The following is a 19,637-nucleotide window of genomic DNA, read 5'->3' on the forward strand; positions in this document are numbered from 1 at the left end:
CTTTTCGTTCTAAAGCGAAGCGAAAATAAGCATTCGAATTGCAGAGACGACTTATACCAGCTGCGCGCCGCTCGCCCCCGCCGCTGGCGCCATATAGCGGCCAGCCAGCCGCGACACTGCCCCCGCTCCTTCCGTGTCCGCCAGAAGGGCCACTCCGTGCTGAGCCGGCGCCGGCTGGTCTGAGCATGCTCTCCTGGCTGGCGTCGGCCGCCACTGCGCCGCTGCTCCGTCGCCGCCCGGCGGCGGCGGCCGCCGCGCGCGCCGCCAGTCGAGACGCCATCGATCGCTCGCGCTTCCCGGAGCTGCAGGAGCGCGAGCTGGAGGAGCGTTTCGTGCGCGGCAGCGGCCCGGGCGGCCAGAGCGTCAACAAGACGGCTAACTGCGTGTCCCTGAAACACGTCCCCACAGGTTGGTATGGCGACAGTCGGGGATTTACTGGTGGCGGCGGTAGTAGCGCATGCCGAGTTCCCTCGCTCGGAAGGTTTTGTTGTGGCCAGGGGATTGGGGAGGTGCGTCGTGCAGTTAAGCGGGACGCAGCTCGCCGGCATTGTCCGGCGCGCTGGCAGCAGACTTGTGCTTGGTTCTGCTTCGTAAGAACACTAAGGCTCCCAACGCACGTGGTCGATTTCAACCTGGAGCTCCGATAAGCGCAGCGCGTTTAGCTTGACTTCGCCTGCCGCTGTAGATTTGTTGAATGCCAGAGAAGATTCCGATCAAGCTGTATTGTATGGACCATATATAATCGTATTTAAGTTATACTTGCTGGTGCGGCCGTCTCATATCCAATGATGCACATACACTAACCGTTCCATAGAAAATGTGTTAGTATGATTGCGTTCCTTTCCTAGTCAACTTATGTGCGTGCCATTGGGGCTTTACGACGCACTCAGCTGCTGACGCTTTATGGCGTCGCCTGCCTCTCGCCCTAGCAGGAAGGGCGGATACCGTGGGAAACCGAACCCCGTACCTCTGGTCTCCCAGACGTGCGTTGGTTAATGCGGACGCGTTAACCACTGCACTACTCGGTCAGCTTGTCTCATCAGTTCTGTTGATTCGGCTTCCTCCCAGGTTCATACCGATTGTGCCATGTAGCTGATTCCGGAGCCGTTGCCGAGCCCAACTGACGGATGCAGGCAGTGCTCGCCGGCTGCTCATCCGGAGAAAGGACGAGAGCAAACTGAAGGGTAACGAAAGAGTTAACCGCGCTCTGTTCCAGTTCTTCAACACAGACATCCAAAAACGCACAGTCCTTGCGTTGCTTGGCGCCATAAGGTCGCCTGCGTGTGGTCACGGGTTTTCCCCGGGCTCGTCGGGCGACGCCCCTGACTGGCGCCGCCGCCGCCGCCAGGTCTGGTGGTCAAGTGCCACGAGTCACGCTCACTCGAGGTGAACCGTGCTGGCGCACGTCGGCTGCTGGCAGAGCGGCTGGACGGCCTGCTAAACGGCGAGCAGGCCGTGGCGGCGCAGCAGGAGCGCAGCCGCGCCCAGCAGCAGCAGCGACGCGACGACCAGCGCCGCCGCCGGCAGCTGAGGAAACAACTGTGGCGCGAGCAGCAGGAGCCACCCGTCACGTAAACGACCAGCAGCAACGTAGGCTAGTTTGTTCGACTGTAGTGTTCAAGGGGCGGCAGCGCTGTGTTGGAAGCTGTGCTGTTTTCACGTCGATCGTTTATTTGCCGCGCAATACATGCGAACGAAATATTTGGCATTCCCTTACTGCCGTTTCGATCTATGACAACACCACGAACATGAAAACAAGCGAACCGCTACCTTAGCACATAAACACGATCACTTCGACAGTAACGAGCGCTTCTTGGCTGCTGTGCTGGGCGACCGCGGGCCGGCGGCGGCAGCATGGGCCATCCAGCCGGGCAGCTTCCGCTTGGTGCCAGGCCGCGGCACGACCGGCGAGTCGTCCTCGGAGTCAGAGTCGGACAGCAGGTTCCCGGGCCGCAGTCTGACCGGCGCCCGCCGTACCGGGGCCGGTAGGGCTCTGTCTTCAGCCCGGGCCGGCCGCGAGCCGACCACGGCCCGCGCCGGCCGCGAGTTCACCTCGTCCGGGTCTAGGCGGCCCCATAGCGGCCGGGCCGGCGCTGCGGCCTCGCCCTCGTCTTCGTCGGCCGCGGCGGCGGCGCCGGGCCAGCGGAACCGCTCCGGTGGTGGCGGCGGCGGCTCGGCGCTCGGTGCCGGTCTGACCTCGGCCGCCCGCTCGGCGGCCAGCAGCTCCGCCTCGTCCGGATCCGAATCGTCGCCGAACGGATCCACCAGCTGGAGGCCAGCGCCGGGCCGGACAGTGACGCGCCCGGCCGCTGGCTGCGGCTGCGACACCGGAGGCGAAGGCGGCGAGCCTGCCGCCGGCGCCAGGTAGCGCGTCAGCCGTGCTTGCGAGGTCTCCAGTCGGCGTGCAGGCACGATGGTGGTGGCCGGGCCGCGCGCCGACAGCCAGCCTCCGTCCGACGGCTCGGCGCCGCCCGATGAGGGCGTGGCCCGCTCGGGGGAACCGGTCGGCTGGCTGGCGGGCGGGGCGGCGGCCCGCTCGGTCTGCGGCACGCGGCGAACGCGAGGTGAAGGCCTTACACCACACACGGCGCGGCTCGCCTCAGCCACTGACCTTGCTTCATATGGCGCACGTGATGACCCGCCCGACTACACGGCACACGACAAACGAATCATCAGATGAGCTGGAAAGTCGTGCATTATATGTGATCTGTAGTGACGACGTTACCTGGGGGCGGCCGGCCGAGCTGCACGAGCGACCGGTCAGGCCGTACAAACGGGCGATCACGGCCAGGCAGGTCTTCAACTGGTCGTAGGTCACGTCGTCGGGACAGTGCTCCTTGATCACGCGGAGGCGACTGATGTCTGCAGGACACCGGGCGTCAGTTCGTCGCGCACATGACACGGCTCTGAGAGATCCTTTCCGCCAGGTCAAGGAAATCTGTCTGACCAGTCACAGTCGCGGACCAGCCGGCGAATGACACTAGATTTTGACCGGCACGCGCCGTCTTGTGAGCTCAAACGCTCGTCCCATAAGCCATCGGTGACACATCAGTCTCTAAAACAACCGCCGGTGCATGATGACCTTTGCAACAGGCCGTCCAGTTGTTGGAAGCGGACAGCCAAGCAAAAATGCTTGGCGCGACGGTAACCAGTGAGCCACCGAGAGCTAGCCCCCGGCCCGTCCGCCGTGTACCCTGCCCTGCCAACCTCCCCCCTCCCTCCCTCCCTCACCGACCTGAGCCGATGGCAGGGCTGCGGACCACGCGGGCCACCGTGTCCACCAGCGCCTGATCCACATCCAGCCGGGACAGGTCCACCGGCAGGCCCAGCTTGATGGCCTCGCACAGGTGGCCCACCACCGTGGACGGCTGTAGCGACCTGAGCCGCACAGGTGCGCACGGTCACTGGCAGAGCGGCGGCACGGCTTCAGTGAACAGAGCCCGCACGGGCGCGCACGGTCACTGGCAGAGCGGCGACACGGCTTCAGTGAACAGAGCCCGCACGGTGCGCACGGTCAGGCAGAGCGGCGACACGGCTTCAGTGAACAGAGCCCGCACGGTGCGCACGGTCATGGCGGAGCGGCGGCACGGCTTCAGTGAACAGAGCCCGCACGGTGCGCACGGTCACTGGCAGAGCGGCGACACGGCTTCAGTGAACAGAGCCCGCACGGGCGCGCACGGTCACTGGCAGAGCGGCGACACGGCTTCAGTGAACAGAGCCCGCACGGGCGCGCACGGTCACTGGCAGAGCGGCGACACGGCTTCAGTGAACAGAGCCCGCACGGGCGCGCACGGTCACTGGCAGAGCGGCGGCACGGCTTCAGTGAACAGAGCCCGCACGGGCGCGCACGGTCACTGGCAGAGCGGCGACACGGCTTCAGTGAACAGAGCCCGCACGGGCGCGCACGGTCACTGGCAGAGCGGCGACACGGCTTCAGTGAACAGAGCCCGCACGGGCGCGCACGGTCACTGGCAGAGCGGCGGCACGGCTTCAGTGAACAGAGCCCGCACGGGCGCGCACGGTCACTGGCAGAGCGGCGACACGGCTTCAGTGAACAGAGCCCGCACGGGTGCGCACGGTCACTGGCAGAGCGGCGACACGGCTTCAGTGAACAGAGCCCGCACAGGTGCGCACGGTCACTGGCGGAGCGGCGGCACGGCTTCAGTGAACAGAGCCCGCACAGGTGCGCACGGTCACTGGCAGAGCGGCGACACGGCTTCAGTGAACAGAGCCCGCACGGGCGCGCACGGTCACTGGCAGAGCGGCGACACGGCTTCAGTGAACAGAGCCCGCACGGGCGCGCACGGTCACTGGCAGAGCGGCGCGACACGGCTTCAGTGAACAGAGCCCGCACGGGCGCGCACGGTCACTGGCAGAGCGGCGGCACGGCTTCAGTGAACAGAGCCCGCACGGGCGCGCACGGTCACTGGCAGAGCGGCGACACGGCTTCAGTGAACAGAGCCCGCACGGGCGCGCACGGTCACTGGCAGAGCGGCGACACGGCTTCAGTGAACAGAGCCCGCACGGGCGCGCACGGTCACTGGCAGAGCGGCGGCACGGCTTCAGTGAACAGAGCCCGCACGGGCGCGCACGGTCACTGGCAGAGCGGCGACACGGCTTCAGTGAACAGAGCCCGCACGGGCGCGCACGGTCACTGGCAGAGCGGCGACACGGCTTCAGTGAACAGAGCCCGCACGAGCGCGCACGGTCACTGGCAGAGCGGCGACACGGCTTCAGTGAACAGAGCCCGCACGGGCGCGCACGGTCACTGGCAGAGCGGCGACACGGCTTCAGTGAACAGAGCCCGCACGGGCGCGCACGGTCACTGGCAGAGCGGCGACACGGCTTCAGTGAACAGAGCCCGCACGGGCGCGCACGGTCACTGGCCAGAGCGGCGGACACGGCTTCAGTGAACAGAGCCCGCACGGGCGCGCACGGTCACTGGCAGAGCGGCGACACGGCTTCAGTGAACAGAGCCCGCACGGGCGCGCACGGTCACTGGCAGAGCGGCGGCACGGCTTCAGTGAACAGAGCCCGCACGGGCGCGCACGGTCACTGGCAGAAGCGGCGACACGGCTTCAGTGAACAGAGCCCGCACGGGCGCGCACGGTCACTGGCAGAGCGGCGACACGGCTTCAGTGAACAGAGCCCGCACGGGCGCGCACGGTCCACTGGCCAGAGCGGCGACACGGCTTCAGTGAACAGAGCCCGCACGGGCGCGCACGGTCACTGGCAGAGCGGCGACACGGCTTCCAGTGAACAGAGCCCGCACGGGCGCGGCACGGTCACCTGGCAGAGCGGCGGACACGGCTTCAGGAACAGAGCCCGCCATGGGTGAGCACGGTCACTGGCCAGTGGCATACGGCTTCAGTGAACAGAGGTTCTTCATACAACCCGCAACAGGATGACAGCGTTCCATAAATCCAAGGCAGTCACGGCTCCAATGAAATGATGCTGTTGATCTCGCCCCATTCAATGGTAATCAAACATCCCCGCAAAATTGCTATGGATGCCCACGGCTCGCTGAAAAATACTGATGCTGGCAATCCTGCATTATTCGTGACAATCTGGCACGGATCCAAAAGAGTCGCCTCGAAGCTGAAGCTTGCCGAACGCCGACGCTCTCCTCTCCCCGTGCAGCCCCACCAGGACTGGCAAGAGGATGGGGCTCCGGTTCAGACGAGTCCGCACCGTTCTGCGGCCGCTCGCTCCACGCTGAGACCGTCCCGGCACACGCTGACGTAGCTGTGGCGCTGCGTATCCGACATGTGCATCAGCATCGCCTCCTCCTCCTCCGCCGACGGCCCCGACGCGCCCGCCGCCTGGCGGCAGCGGCGCGAGTCACAACGCACGTCGGTCAGCGCTGTGGCGCGCAGTCGTTCCGGACTTTTTGGCGTCAAGCCAAGGACATCAGCAATGAAGATGACACCAGTGCATCTGTCGCATGCTGGAGCACGCCAATCTGCATGGCAGATCGCCACTCCGGGATCCCCACTCCCGAACACCACCCCGAACACTACTCCCGGACATCTCTCCCGGGCACCACTCCCGGACCCCATACCGGGATCACCACTCCCGAACACCACCCCGAACGCTACTCCCGGACATCTCTCCCGGGCACCACTCCCGGACCCCATACCGGGATCCCCACTCCCGAACACCACCCCGAACACTACTCCCGGACAACTCTCCCGGGCACCACTCCCGGACCCCATACCGGGATCACCACTCCCGAACACCACCCCGAACACTACTCCCGGACAACTCTCCCGGGCACCACTCCCGGACCCCATACCGGGATCACCACTCCCGAACACCACCCCGAACACTACTCCCGGACATCTCTCCCGGGCACCACTCCCGGACCCCATACCGGGATCCCCACTCCCGAACACCACCCCGAACACTACTCCCGGACAACTCTCCCGGGCACCACTCCCGGACCCCATACCGGGATCACCACTCCCGAACACCTCTCGGTCCCGCCGCCGCGCGGTCGGCCGCGCACGGCCAGCCCTCGCGTCGCTACGGCCCGCACCTGCTCGGGGAAGTTGTCCGTGGAGAGGTTGTACTTGAGCGCCATGTGGCTAATGAGCTCCACGATCTCGTAGCCGTACTTCTGCGCCTTGATGTCGGTGACGCCCTCGACGGCGACCAGACGGCGCACGGAGCTGGGCCGCCGCCGCGCCAGCTCCAGCAGCGTCTTGTTGCTGGCCACCATGTAGGGCATGACGCCCAGCTGGTCGCTGAGGCGGGAGCGCAGCGCCAGCAGCTCCGTGTAGAGCAGGCCCTGGCGACGCCGGCGGCGGGGTCAGGCGCGCAAGCCGCCGCGGGCGGGACGCGGACGGATGGACACGGCGAACGAGGCCGGGACGCGGGCAGACCGGTACAGCGGCCGGGGGCGGGACGCGTGACGCAGGCAGGCAAGACGCAGCTGCGGGGCCAACAGTTCAGAGGATGCGGCCGCACGCGGACCGTATCAGACACCTGAGCAGGCTACGACAGCTGCGGCGCGCCCCGACCGGCGTCGCTCGCGGGCTGACATCAGCGATCGGACTCGCCGGCGGCGACGGTCAGACACCGCCTCCGGGCATGACACCAGCTAGGCCGCAGACGGCCGGATGCCGCCCGGGCGTGGGCGACCTGAGCGCGAGCGGGGCCGCTGGGGCGTACCCGGTACTTGAGCTCGGTCGGGTCGGGCAGCGGCTCGACGGTCACGCCGCACACGGCCTGGTCGTCGGCCGGCCGGTCCGGCAGCATCTGGCGGCGCGCCGAGCCGGCCGCCGCCGTCACGTCGGCGAAGTCGGTGTGGTTGGGCCGCTGTTGCGCGCGCATGTCCTCGGTGGGTACGAGCTCCAGCCGGGTGGCGCGATCACGGGCATAGCTGAGGCACAGGGCGCGTGAGCGGGCCAGCCGACGTCGTAGCGTGGCGGCGGCGGACCGGCCGGCACAAACATGGCGTGATAGCATGAGGTCACCGAATCAGCCAACACACCGAAAGTACAACCTGTGCAACATAACAAGACGCACAAAGGGCTCTAAAAGGACGACGACGACGACGACGACGACGACGACGACGACGACGACGACGATGATGATGATGATGATGATGATGATGATGATGATGATGGTGGTGGTGGTGATGATGATGATATGGGCATGAGGGCGCGCCGACTGCAAGGATCACATGGTGCGTATGAGGTCTTAAATCTTTGCACTCGGTTGGTACGCTGGGCAGCGGACGTGGCCAAATTCGGGACAAAGCAATGACGGCGTGGAAGCCACCGAGAAGCAACGCACGCGATGCGAAGCAGACGGCGGCAGCGGGTTGACTCACGCCTTCAAGAACTCCTCGCCCTTGGCAGTGACGTGTACTGTGGTGAAAAAGCTGGGCGCGCCGCGGCCGCGACCCCGCATGGCACCGCCTCGGGCGCGCATCGCACCTCCGCCCCGCTCGCCCAGGTACTTCTCGAACATCAGCATCTTCCCTGCGGCGGTGAAGGACAGGTCAACGGACAAACTTTCACACCCGATGGTCAGATTGTACATAGGGCACAGAGGTAAACAAATCAAGATTAATTTGAAGATAAGGCACAGACAAGTGTTTTGAAAGTGTTGCTTGTAACATGACTACAGATGGGTGCTATGCATGCTTCAGAGTAGCCAGACGTCAGTGCACAAGCGTTAAGCCAAAATGTCAGCATAGCACAGTAGCAATAGCATCATTCCTCGGAGAAAAAACCCAGGAGAAAGGAGGTATAGATCCCTTGGTATTTTGGCAACACGCCTTTATTATTACCAGGATATGTCATGAAGCATAATATATTTCACAAGACAAAATAAGGACAGCGACATTATCATTCTCAATATGAACGCTGGAATAACTCACGAACCTAGCGCCTTCCAAAACACATCTGAGTATTCCTTTCCCGAGCCATAGCCTTCTTGCTCCTTCAGCCACTCCCAGACTTTCTTGTTTGACGAGCCTCGCAGATAAAGGATGGGCGTACTCAAGCCTGAAAATATCAGCAACAACCTTGAGACATCAGGTAAACATAATCACAGTGCGTTCCATCTCATATTCATCCATTTCTATGGCACCATTGTATCGTCCGTTCCGTCCGTTATTGGTTTTTGTCACATCTACCAACGGCCGGTGTTAAATACAAACGCAACTAATAAGCCTATATTCTGTGTACACGTACGACAGCATCACGGCATAAAAGCAATGAAAACCAAGAGCTTTACAGTTAAGTACCTTGAGGCGATTACGTGGTTTATGTACGAAACGCCTTTAAGTCACAAGGACGTTAGCATCAACGTTTGCAATAATCGAACCGTCCGTCATCAATCAATCAATCAATCAGTCAAACACCAATCGATTTATCAATCAACGTTGATCAACGCATATGGAAGTTCCAACCGAATCTAGCACACAAGGTCCAACGCACCCAAACGGGTTACAGCGTTGAGCCAAAGATGAATTACATACTGGAAGTGCGGGTAGACGCGACACGAGCTCTACAGCACCTAAGGACAGAGCCCTCGCCGCGGCCCGTGTCCGGGGTGCCCGGCCGGCCGTCGGCGGCGGCACGCGTCTCACCGGACCGTCCCTTGCAGAGCTGCACGGCCCCCAGCAGCATGGCCGCCTGCGCCGCGAAATTGCGGCCGCCGTCCTGTTCGGTGGCGTCCGGGCCGGCCGTCCGCTTGCTGCCATACCTGCGCGGACCGACCGAGGCGGCGGCGTCATGTCGGGGCCCACGGCGGCGGCCGGCCGCGGCGCCAGCCCTGCACGAACTGGCGCCGCTGACGGACGGCCACCTACGCGGGCGCCGAGTCACAGCGGCGGCGCTCCGAAGGCTTTGTAATTAACGATGGTCGGAACCACGAGCGTCCTTTTCAACCACGGCGAGTGACGTCACGCGTCTTTCTGGAGAGCGCAAGGACAGCGGTTCTCAAATCAGCTCGCAGTGACCGCAGCTTCAGCCGTCGAGCCCACTCGGCTTTCCCACGCCCAGATTCGACACCGTCGACTACGTCCAGATCCGATACTGTCGACTGCGCTATCACGCCGCCCAACTCTGTCTGAACTGAAACGACCCCCAGTCCCATCGGCAGCTTTTAGCACGACGAAGAACACAGGCCCTATCTGTGCTTGTGGTCGCGAATACCAGCAGATGAGCCTACAAACCTGCCCGCCAGGGCCTGTGAGCGGCGTGAGCCTGGCCCCGGGTCTGTGGCCATGCTCCCCTCAAGGCTTCACGAAGCCATGCCGGGTTTCTTTGCGGCAGCCCGGACCGGCCGCGGCTCACTTGTTGTTGCAGTTATCGCAGCAACCGTGCCGTTCGCCAGCCGCGGCGACCGAGTCAAAGTGGCGCAGCAGCGCGCGGCGGCGGCAGCCGGTGCCGCTCAGCAGCGCCTCGAAGCCCGTCAGCATGTCCAGCCGGTGCTGCAGGTACGACGCCGAGTTCACCGTACCCAGGAAGTGTCTGCGCAACACGTGACGTGCGTCACGGTGGGATGGCGGCAGACGATTGTCGTCACATAATCGATGCTGAGCAGCACGCGAGGCATCCGCAGAATTCGCTGCCCTCCGAATGCTGCGCGGTGCGGCGTGCGCTCTTCCCACGTCACCTCCTGCGACGCCAAGAGACGATGCGTGTGTCATCAATGGGTCAACGGCGCCGCCTCTGCTTGGTCCCAAATCTACGTTCACCTCGATCGGAATAGCGTTTCTTATTATGCGCAGAACCATTCGGTCACCTGGCATCAGTCACCCCACGCGTCGCCACCTGCCGTCCGGAGGTGCCTCCATCCGTCGGCGAGTCAATTTGGCCACGCGCCGGCCTCACCTGTGCAGCACGAAATCGGCCGACTTGAAGAACACGGTGCAGATCGCCGCCTGGCCGTCGCGGCCGGCCCGTCCGATCTCCTGATAGTAGGACTCCACGTCCCGCGAGGCGCCGTAGTGCACGATACGGCGCACATCTGAAGCCAGGCCGGCGGCGGGTCAGACTCGGGTCACGGCGGCGGGTCAGCTCGGGGAACGGCGACGGGGCAGACTCGGGGCACGGCGGCGGGTCAGCTCGGGGAACGGCGGCGGGTCAGACTCGGGGCACGGCGGCGGGTCAGACCCGGGGCACGGTAGTGGGTCAGACTCGGGGAACGGCGGCGGGTCAGACTCGGGGCACGGTAGTGGGTCAGACTCGGGGAACGGCGGCGGGTCAGACTCGGGGCACGGCGACGGGTCAGACTCGGGGCACGGTAGTGGGTCAGACTCGGGGAACGGCGGCGGGTCAGACTCGGGGCACGGCGGTGGGTCAGCTCGGGGAACGGCGGCGGGTCAGACTCGGGGCACGGCGGCGGGTCAGACCCGGGGCACGGCGGCGGGTCAGCTCGGGGAACGGCGACGGGGCAGACTCGGGGCACGGCGGCGGGTCAGACTCGGGGCACGGCGGCGGGTCAGACTTGGGGCACGGCGGGGGGTCAGACTCGGGGCACGGCGGCGGGTCAGACTCGGGGCACGGCGGCGGGTCAGCTCGGGGAACGGCGACGGGGCAGACTCGGGGCACGGCGGCGGGTCAGACTCGGGGCACGGCGGCGGGTCAGACTTGGGGCACGGCGGCGGGTCAGACTCGGGGCACGGCGACGGGGCAGACTCGGGGCACGGTGGTGGGCAGACTCGGGGCACGGTGGTGGGTCAGACTCGGGGCATGGCGGGGGGTCAGACTCGGGGCACGGCGGCGGGTCAGACCCGGGGCACGGCGGCGGGTCAGACCCGGGGCACGGCGGCGGGTCAGACCCGGGGCACGGCGGCGGGTCAGCTCGGGGCACGGCGGCGGGTCAGACTCGGGGCACGGTGGTGGGTCAGACCCGGGGCACGGTGGTGGGTCAGACCCGGGGAACGGTGGTGGGTCAGCTCGGGGCACGGCAGCGGGTCAGACCCGGGGCACGGCGGCGGGTCAGCTCGGGGAACGGCGGCGGGTCAGGTTCGGCGCACGGCGCACCAGGGCTCCACAACGAGAGGCACACATCAGGCAGGACGGCGCTTCTCGCCTAGCTGGCTCGCCAGTTAACACTGAAACCTATCGTTTCGCCGAGGACTGATCTGTCGTAGCTTCACATCCAATAGGTTCAAAATATATCTTTGCTGTTTCGGCACATTATCAATTCCCATCTGCTCATGCTCACTAAACTCTCAGCCGCAGCCACCCAGCGCTACCTGCTGCTTGAGTGCTGCGCTGCCCGCCTCACAGATCATGCTGTGTACGTCGGGCCTCAATTGTAGACATCAGCTACGCACCTGGCTTATCGATGCCCATGCCGAAAGCCACCGTGGCGACGATGACGGACACCTTGTCGCGAACAAACTGCTCATGAGATGCCTTCCGCTGAGGCAGACTCATGCCGGCGTGGTACATCACACACGGCACCCCGGAGTCTGCCGGAGTCACACCAGGCTCAGACTAGGCATGACTGAGTCACGAGGCGGTACATCACACACGGCACCCCGGAGTCTGCCGGAGTCACACCAGGCTCAGACTCGACAGGACTGAGTCACGAGGCGGTACATCACGCACGGCACCCCGGAGTCTGCCGGAGTCACACCAGGCTCAGACTCGACAGGACTGAGTCACGAGGCGGTACATCACACACGGCACCCCGGAGTCTGCCGGAGTGACACCAGGCTCAGACTCCACAGGACTGAGTCACGAGGCGGTACATCACGCACGGCACCCCGGAGTCACACCATTGTCAGACTCGACAGGACTGAGTCACGAGGTGGTACATCACACACGGTACCCCGGAGTCTGCCGGAGCCACACCTCGATCAGACTCGACAGGTCTGAGTCACGAAGAAAAATACCAGTCAGACTTGGTGGAGGCCAGATCCGCTTCCTGATAAACGTCTCGCACCACAGTTCACCTGACGCGGGAGATCTCCTCGATGAGAGAGCATGCACACTTCATGCGGTAAAGACGGCATGCCACCGAGGCTCGAAAGCGTAACGTTTCTAAACAGACAAGTTGTCGAAACTACACCAAATACATTTCATGGGTACGTTTTCCGCCTAGACGTCATATCACACCGTCACGAAGATGTCAGTCACACCCACATTGTACCAGCCCGCGCGGCACACCAGCGTCAAACGCATCGCAGCCGCTTAATCCATGGTGACGGCAGCTCAATCTATAGACAGCACCACCATGCGTTGACACAGACCCCAACCCTGATCCGCGGTCAACTTTTTAAATAAAAATTCAGAACATACCGCCATTTTGACTTACTGAGAAACGCGGTGTGGATGACCTCAGTGACCTTGCGCGTGGGGCAGTAGACGATAGTGGCGCCATCGAAGCGCCACTTGCCGTCGACTCGCTGCATGAGTGATGTGAGGTCACCCAGGGCGCTCGAGGATTTGGCCCGCACCTCCAGAAACAGATTCGGGCGATCGAAAGACGTCACAAGCGTGACGCAGTTCCTGCGGAGATTCACCGTAGTTTGCAGTCAGCTACAACACTGCCACCGTTGAATCCGGCAGCGTCATTAATTCCGGGGGTGCCACATAGTCATCGTTGACGAGGACACATCCTAACAACGTTTTCAAAACCTGATGGACTCATGTTACATCCAGCGCGCAAATTTTGTCGTAGCATACACATCGCTGGAACAATCAAAAGTACAACAATAAATAATATCAACCAGCGCAAATTTCTGCAATCACCATCGCGCCTACGTTATATGTACTGGCACTGTCCGGCGGCAGGCGGGCACGGCGGAGCGCCACAGCTGACCTGAGCCACAGCGCCACAGCTGACCTGAGCCATGGCGCCACAGCTGGCCTGAGCCACAAAACCATAACTGACCTGAGCCACGGCGCCACAGCTAACCTGAACCATGGCGTCACAGCTGACCTGAGCCACAGTGTCACAGCTGTCCTGAGCCATGGCGCCACAGCTGTCCTGAGCTGACCTGAGCTACAGAACCACAGCTGACCTGGGCCACAGCACGACAGCTGACCTGGGCCACAGTGCCACAGCTGACCTGGGCCACAGCGCCACAGCTGACCTGAGCCACAGCACGACAGCTGACCTGAGCTCAAGCGAGCGGACGATGTCTGTTCGAACCTCCGGCGTGGCTGTCGCCGTCAGCGCCAGGATCGGCACACCTGGCAACCCTTTCCGCAGCACGTCCAGCTTCCTGAGGCCCCGAAGAACATTTGTCAGCTCCCAAAAAACGGGCCGTCACTAAGGACCGGCCACTGACGTTCACACACAGAGTGTGACACTGGGGAAAGCGGACTGACTGTTTCATGCAGGATCCACGGAAGGCGGACAAATTCACAGGCAGCAGGCAGACCGCGCATCGAGGTCGGGACGTCCAAAGCAGAGAACGACGTTCGCCAGCCGAGCACGTGCATTGAACATGCGTGCGAAAAGATAACACGCATGAAAGAAGCGTCGCAACAACATAAGTACAAACTAATCATAGCGATTGCAGCCTTTTCACCTAAACATGTTGCGCAGACATCCGCGGCAAGTAAAACAAGCGTTCGCAAACTCCACGTGAACTAACAAACGCCAATGGCGATCACAATAGCTCATCCGCCTGGCCAGCATCTGCATTTGATGTCGGCCCGCTTGGCCACATGCCCAATTAAAGCCCAGCACCCAGGACATGTACCCAGGTGGTGATGACGGATCAGATGTATGGTCTGGCCCATCCGTCGCGAACGCCTGAGCTGCACAACAGTCTAACCGACGGTAGGTCCCAGGGAGCAGACGGACCTGTAGGAGGACCTGAAGTCGTGACCCCACTGGCTGACACAGTGCGCCTCGTCCACTGCCACCAGCGTTACGCCCGCGAAGTCGACCAGCTCTTGCAGAAACTGCATATTTTCTGGGGGAGGGGGGATACATTGCTTGTTCACGACTAATGACGCAAATTCACCATATCCTGCGGGGTGCCAATAGTGTAATGGCTCAGCCTTGCGTCTGGAAGACCAGAGCCACGGTTTGGAATTCCCGCGGTGCCCACCCTTCCTGCCAGGATGGGAGGCAGGCCAAGTCATATCGCCTCAGCAACTGAGTGCGTAGTGAAGCCCGTGTGAGCGACAGCTACCATACCATCCAGTGCAACCATTGCACCTGACCGTTTCTGCGCTTGCTAAGTGCGTAGTACCAGTCTGAACTGATCGCGCATCGCTACACTACATAATCAAGCGTTACATGTCATAAGTGTCCCCTAGAATCCCGGAATGTTCCACAATGTTCGTACTGATGTCTTACAAGACGCGTAAACGGACAGATGCAGACAAAGCTGACATGCCCGCAAATCAGTTGCAGAGTTTGCTATTAGTGAACACTCATTTAGTTTGCAGAGGTGCGGTATTGGATACGGGATCCTTGTGGTGAAGACAGCCCTATACCTATGTACAATTTTAGGAAACGGAAAAAAATCGGAACGAGATGTGCTGTTCGGCACTTCTTGGTAAAAGGGCTGCCACAGTCTTCCGAGATATGATTAAGTTTTCGCATCGCTGTACAGCATGACGAAGACAACATTGCAAAAATGATGGAAGTTACAGGAAGTGGTAAAGCTGACACACCACGCCATGAGACCAGGATGAAGGCACATGGCTCGGTTCATTGCCGCTAAACGTCACCCAAAATAAGTGCGTTTTTCATTACTGCCGTACTTTCAGCATTTTGGGCGGTCTGAACGCCGCTGGGGACGTGCCCGCCGTGAGCTGTGACAAAATCCGGGCAACCATGTAAATAATTGAAAATGGCAACATTACAGCCTTTACGGATTACCGGTGACTCCACCTGTCACACAATTCACTGTGGAAGAGAGCACTGTACGGGTTTATGCGAGACCTCTACGCACAGCAGTCCCTTGACGGCCACCGCGGAGCGACCTGTACAGGCACTCACCGACGGCGAACTCGGGCGTGATGTAGAGGACGCGGTACTTGCCCTGCCGCAGGTCCCGCATCACCTCACCGGAGCGGGTCTGGGCGCTGCCCAGCAGGCAGGCGGCGATCCCCGACAGCTGGAACATGGCCAGCAGCTTACACAGCTGCTGCTTTTGGTAGGGGGGTTAACACAGACTGCGGTCATCATCTTTAGTCTAACAAAGTGCCTAATGTTAAGGAGATATTCTAGGAGCTATTGAGGTCATTGCATGCAAGTGTTTTTTGGGGAGAGAGGGGGGCATTGCGCACAATTTGGTGGGCGTTAATGCTCACCAAATAACACAATAAGTGTACCTTTCAGACCATCATTCCTCTATAAAGGAGCAAAAAATAGCATAGATGTTGATAAATACCTCATGCTACTGTGTGGCGCGGCCTCTATGGCCCACGGAGTCCATATTGACGGCATCGAGCGCCGGACGGCGGGGTGACATAATCGCATACAACGCGAGCGCCTGCCCCCCCCCCCCCCCCCTCCCCCAGCAGCCAGGAAGAGTGATGCAGGCAACATACCCTGGCCACTCCAGAACCCAATCTGCCCCCCCCCCCCCTCCCCAGCCAGCCCACGCCCACGCCCACGCCCACGCCCACGCTGACGCCAGCCAGCCCATGCTGATGCCAGACCCAGGAGTCTGAAGCGGAGGATGCCCGCGCACCTGCAGCGAGAGGACCTGGTCCTCCATCAGCGAGATGAGCGGGGACACCACCACGCTGAGGCCGGCCCGGTGCACGGCCGGGTACTGGTAGCAGAGCGACTTGCCCGACCCGGTGGCCATCACCGCCAGCTGGTCACACGCGCCCTGCGGCGGGTGCTGGCGGTAACGAGGGTGGCTCGCCAGCACAGAACGCATTACTGAGTGGATGGAGAAGTCACTGCATACCTGACAACCAAAGCGGTTTGGACTGGGAAAAATATTTCTCAGTCAAATTTGTTTGAACATAATGTGTACTGCGTGGTTCATAGTCATTGAAACAGCATGCCAAGCAACACAAGCTGGCATGCTCCCATTTAGATGAGCCAGGTTCAACTTTGAATGACCTGATGATGACCCTGATGACTTGATGGCTCTAATTTTTAGAGACAAAGTTCAGGCACACCACAACAAAGTTAACATGACACATCTCATAATTTCAAAATCAGATATAAGCATGATAAGTGAGGGCACAGTCTAACAGAAGATGTTCAGCAGTGCAATCAAGTTCAACAGCAGAAGTTCAGCAGCACAACAAACTACAAAACACTTCAAACAATTCATAAACACTCTTATGATGTAGAACATGCACATTCTGCCTACATTTAAGACTCTCCAAATAATGTCCCACTGCTTGGCTCTGAACTGCAGATGCCCAAAATACTTCTGAAGAGTGGCCAGGTGGCATGGCTCTGGGGCAGGAGTGGCATTTGAAGTCATCTTCTCTTGTTTTGTAACTATATGGAAGACATCAGTTCAAGCTGAAACAAACAAGGATAAAGTAGAGCCTGTTCATGTCAAAATCCAGTTTTCAGTCCCTGAAAACAGACAATGGCATATACATTGTAATCCTAACACACAGGCAGTGTTCCATCCACGCATGGGCCAGGGACCCAGCCTGCAAAAAATACATCTAATGCAACAGACATCTACTCAACCCTGGTGTATTGAACCTGCTCGCACCAGCATACACCAAGCTCTGGCCAGGACACCTTGTGCTCAATGGTTGAATCACGTAAGTGCAAGAAATATTTGGAAGTAGGTGTAAAATTTCCTTCCCAGCATCATTATTTCCTGCAATATTGGCTCTACTGTCTACCAAACTTCAAGCACTGGAATTTACAACATGTTGCATATGCATGTGCACTGAAATTTTACTTAAATTCAATTTCTACTGCACTAGAACATGTGGATATGCTTCCAGGTAACTTTTTAAGTTTGGCCCAAGGCCGGAATTGGTTCAAGGGGCTCATACAAGGATCCCCAAAATATGGAGCCAAAAGATCCTGGCTTCACCCCTGGGATCCAGGCACACATAACATCACCTTATGCAAAATCATCACATTATCTAACCTAACATTATAATCCTACTATGTAAAGACATCATGTTCGGGTGCATGCTAGCCAATCAAACATAAGTATGCAAAAGCTCACACCTTAAAGAGAAAAAGAAAAAGGGTAGCACTAACAGTTTCAAGATACTGCCAAAAGGTGCACCACAGTATCGCAATTAGTGTTCAAGCCCTTTGAGTGCCTATACTATTATAGCCATTAAATTAGCAAATAAAGGTAACGTTATTATGCTATTTTTGTTTTGACCCTTCTCCTGCACTCAAGAAACAATTAGTGTACTACGGGTGTCTATAGTTGAGCATGATCCAAAAGTTTCCCAATAAAGATGTTGACTTTTTGTAATCATACTACTAAAACTGACATATTTGGAGCAGCACGCATTTTCCAGTCTGCCCTACACTCGAATAACAACCCAGCATTCTTAAAGAACAATCCCTCCTCAAAGGCCACATCTTCCGTTCTGTCCTAACCAGCTTAATTGTGGACACCTGCTTACGATACTATACACAACGCTCGAACTTGTCTTAAAATTATTGTAAACCCAATCGTGCACATAAATCCCTACCCCGTCCACTGACCACACCGTCCCCAACAGCCTCACGTACGATCAAAACAACATTAGGGATCATGCGTTAGTTATGCAAGTTTCAGTAAGTCCAATACGCGCAGCATTTGAAGTCAAATCATCGGGCGCCAATTCTGCTAGCAGCGGTCTAAAAAACCGGCATATGACGCAGACATGCAAGTTTTCCGAGACGACTCGTCCGATCGTCCTAAAACCTTAACTGATCGATTCCTTGCAATGAGATGAGTGATAACATGATAATTTTGAGACCTGACCCAAGGTCAAACACTACGAAAAGGCGAAGGGAAAACTGTACATGCAAATGCAGACAATCCAGATCTCAGGGCCTGCTAGACCGATCACTGCCAAACCTTCACCATTGGATGCCCCATACAGGGTTCCCTGTTGCAGTTCCAAATTCGGTGACCCTAAGTCAGGCCAAAAGGCGTCAGATTTTACACAATAGAAAATTCTTCCTCGCAGACAACTTGTCATAACTTTTATGGTATCAATATATTCCGGTATTTTAGACGGGTCGCCCTGGATTGATTGGTGAAGGGCGTAATGTCCGAGTGGCTAGCTTATTCGGCTCCCACGTGGGGCCCCAGGTATTTGATCCCCAGTTGCGCGATGGTCCCTTAGCACTAATGTGGCGCCCGCAGTAGAGGGCGAGCCATAAAGGGCGTGCGACGTGTGCCTTGCGCGGGAGTGCGATGAAAAAATGGGCGGGGGATCTTACGTGCCACACAATGACGCCACACGGTCTCCTACCGGCTGAGCTCACCGCCACGGAGCAGCTGCCAGCTCACCATTGCGTGCCAGTCAAGTCAGTGCACTTTCTCTGGGATTCATATCTGGATAATTACTGTAGTATCTTTCCGCCGGACCACTGAGGAGGCTTTTTTCATCCGGAAGCCGGCGGTAGCGCCGCACGAGATAAGAGCTGAGTGAACGGGGTGAATGGCGAATGTTGCACACATCTTCAACCACGGCGGTGCGGCGCTCGCGTGCCGTTCCGCGGTCGACGTTGTTGGCGCTTGGAACGGTAGGCGGGCACCGTCCTTTGTGTATGGCGTGGGCCTCGGCTGTAAACGGCACCAAGGTTCAGCTGATTTAGAGAACTCTTGCTGGATGGTGGGTGGCGGCCACGCTGGCTCGGGAGGCCGAGGTCGGCCGCCAAGCGGTTGAAAACTTCGGATCAGGTGTGCCAGATGCTATAGCTGGGTGGTGCGCATGCGCAATCGAAAGGCTTGTATCAGCCCGGCGCACACACTACGTAAGCCGTGGATCTCGGTCACTCGAGGCGCTCCGCACCGTGGCCACTATGGGGTAGGTTCCTGGAGACGGGCCAAAGAGGGTGGGACTCTGCGGTCTTTACGTGGAGGGCAGGGGGCGGGGGCCTTCACGTGTTCCGGGCACGCAGAAATCTGACAAAGTGTGTGATTGATCCCGATTCATTGTTCAGGCTCTTTCCAAGTCGACAGACTGTGTTTGGAACTGAAGGGCAACGGGTCAGATTTGCGAACCAATTCTAATTTGAAAAAGGCC

The 19,637-nt window shown here is 59.8% G+C and overlaps 3 protein-coding genes across 5 annotated transcripts in view; 2 read left to right on the forward strand and 1 right to left on the reverse strand.

Annotated features, from left to right (window-relative positions):
• The window catches only part of vir (VIR_N domain-containing protein), an 18,702-nt gene extending 18,519 nt beyond the window's left edge, over positions 1 to 183 (forward strand). The window contains exon 25 of the mRNA XM_037220431.1: positions 145 to 183. Within this exon, the coding sequence (XP_037076326.1) occupies positions 145 to 183 (39 nt within the window). The remainder of the gene's footprint in view (positions 1 to 144) is intronic.
• On the forward strand, positions 153 to 1,701 carry LOC119096986 (putative peptide chain release factor C12orf65, mitochondrial). The gene is made up of 2 exons (XM_037219990.1): positions 153 to 408; positions 1,349 to 1,701. The coding sequence occupies exons 1-2, from the start codon at positions 186 to 188 to the stop codon at positions 1,573 to 1,575; spliced, it is 450 nt and encodes a 149-aa protein (XP_037075885.1). The 5' UTR covers positions 153 to 185; the 3' UTR covers positions 1,576 to 1,701.
• LOC119096985 (Werner syndrome ATP-dependent helicase homolog) lies at positions 1,654 to 18,198 on the reverse strand. 3 transcript variants are annotated; one of them, XM_037219987.1, is made up of 19 exons: positions 18,130 to 18,198; positions 16,775 to 16,932; positions 16,136 to 16,279; positions 15,439 to 15,556; positions 14,290 to 14,401; positions 13,595 to 13,702; positions 12,790 to 12,983; positions 11,804 to 11,941; positions 10,353 to 10,488; positions 9,813 to 9,989; positions 9,104 to 9,219; positions 8,394 to 8,516; positions 7,838 to 7,988; positions 7,174 to 7,384; positions 6,539 to 6,790; positions 5,692 to 5,822; positions 3,236 to 3,378; positions 2,726 to 2,862; positions 1,654 to 2,541 (listed from the first exon to the last, which is right to left on the reverse strand). In XM_037219987.1, the coding sequence occupies exons 2-19, from the start codon at positions 16,889 to 16,891 to the stop codon at positions 1,789 to 1,791; spliced, it is 3,261 nt and encodes a 1,086-aa protein (XP_037075882.1). In that variant the 5' UTR covers positions 16,892 to 16,932; positions 18,130 to 18,198; the 3' UTR covers positions 1,654 to 1,788. The 3 variants fall into 3 exon arrangements, with proteins under 3 accessions (XP_037075882.1, XP_037075884.1, XP_037075883.1); XM_037219989.1 differs by having other exon boundaries at positions 18,090 to 18,132; XM_037219988.1 differs by lacking the exon at positions 18,130 to 18,198 and adding an exon at positions 18,103 to 18,117.
• Between the last annotated feature and the right edge of the window lie 1,439 nt (positions 18,199 to 19,637).

Source organism: Pollicipes pollicipes, unplaced genomic scaffold (genome assembly GCF_011947565.3).
Source record: "Pollicipes pollicipes isolate AB1234 unplaced genomic scaffold, Ppol_2.1 Scaffold_4295;HRSCAF=5057_pilon_pilon_pilon, whole genome shotgun sequence".
NCBI lineage: Eukaryota > Metazoa > Arthropoda > Thecostraca > Pollicipedomorpha > Pollicipedidae > Pollicipes > Pollicipes pollicipes.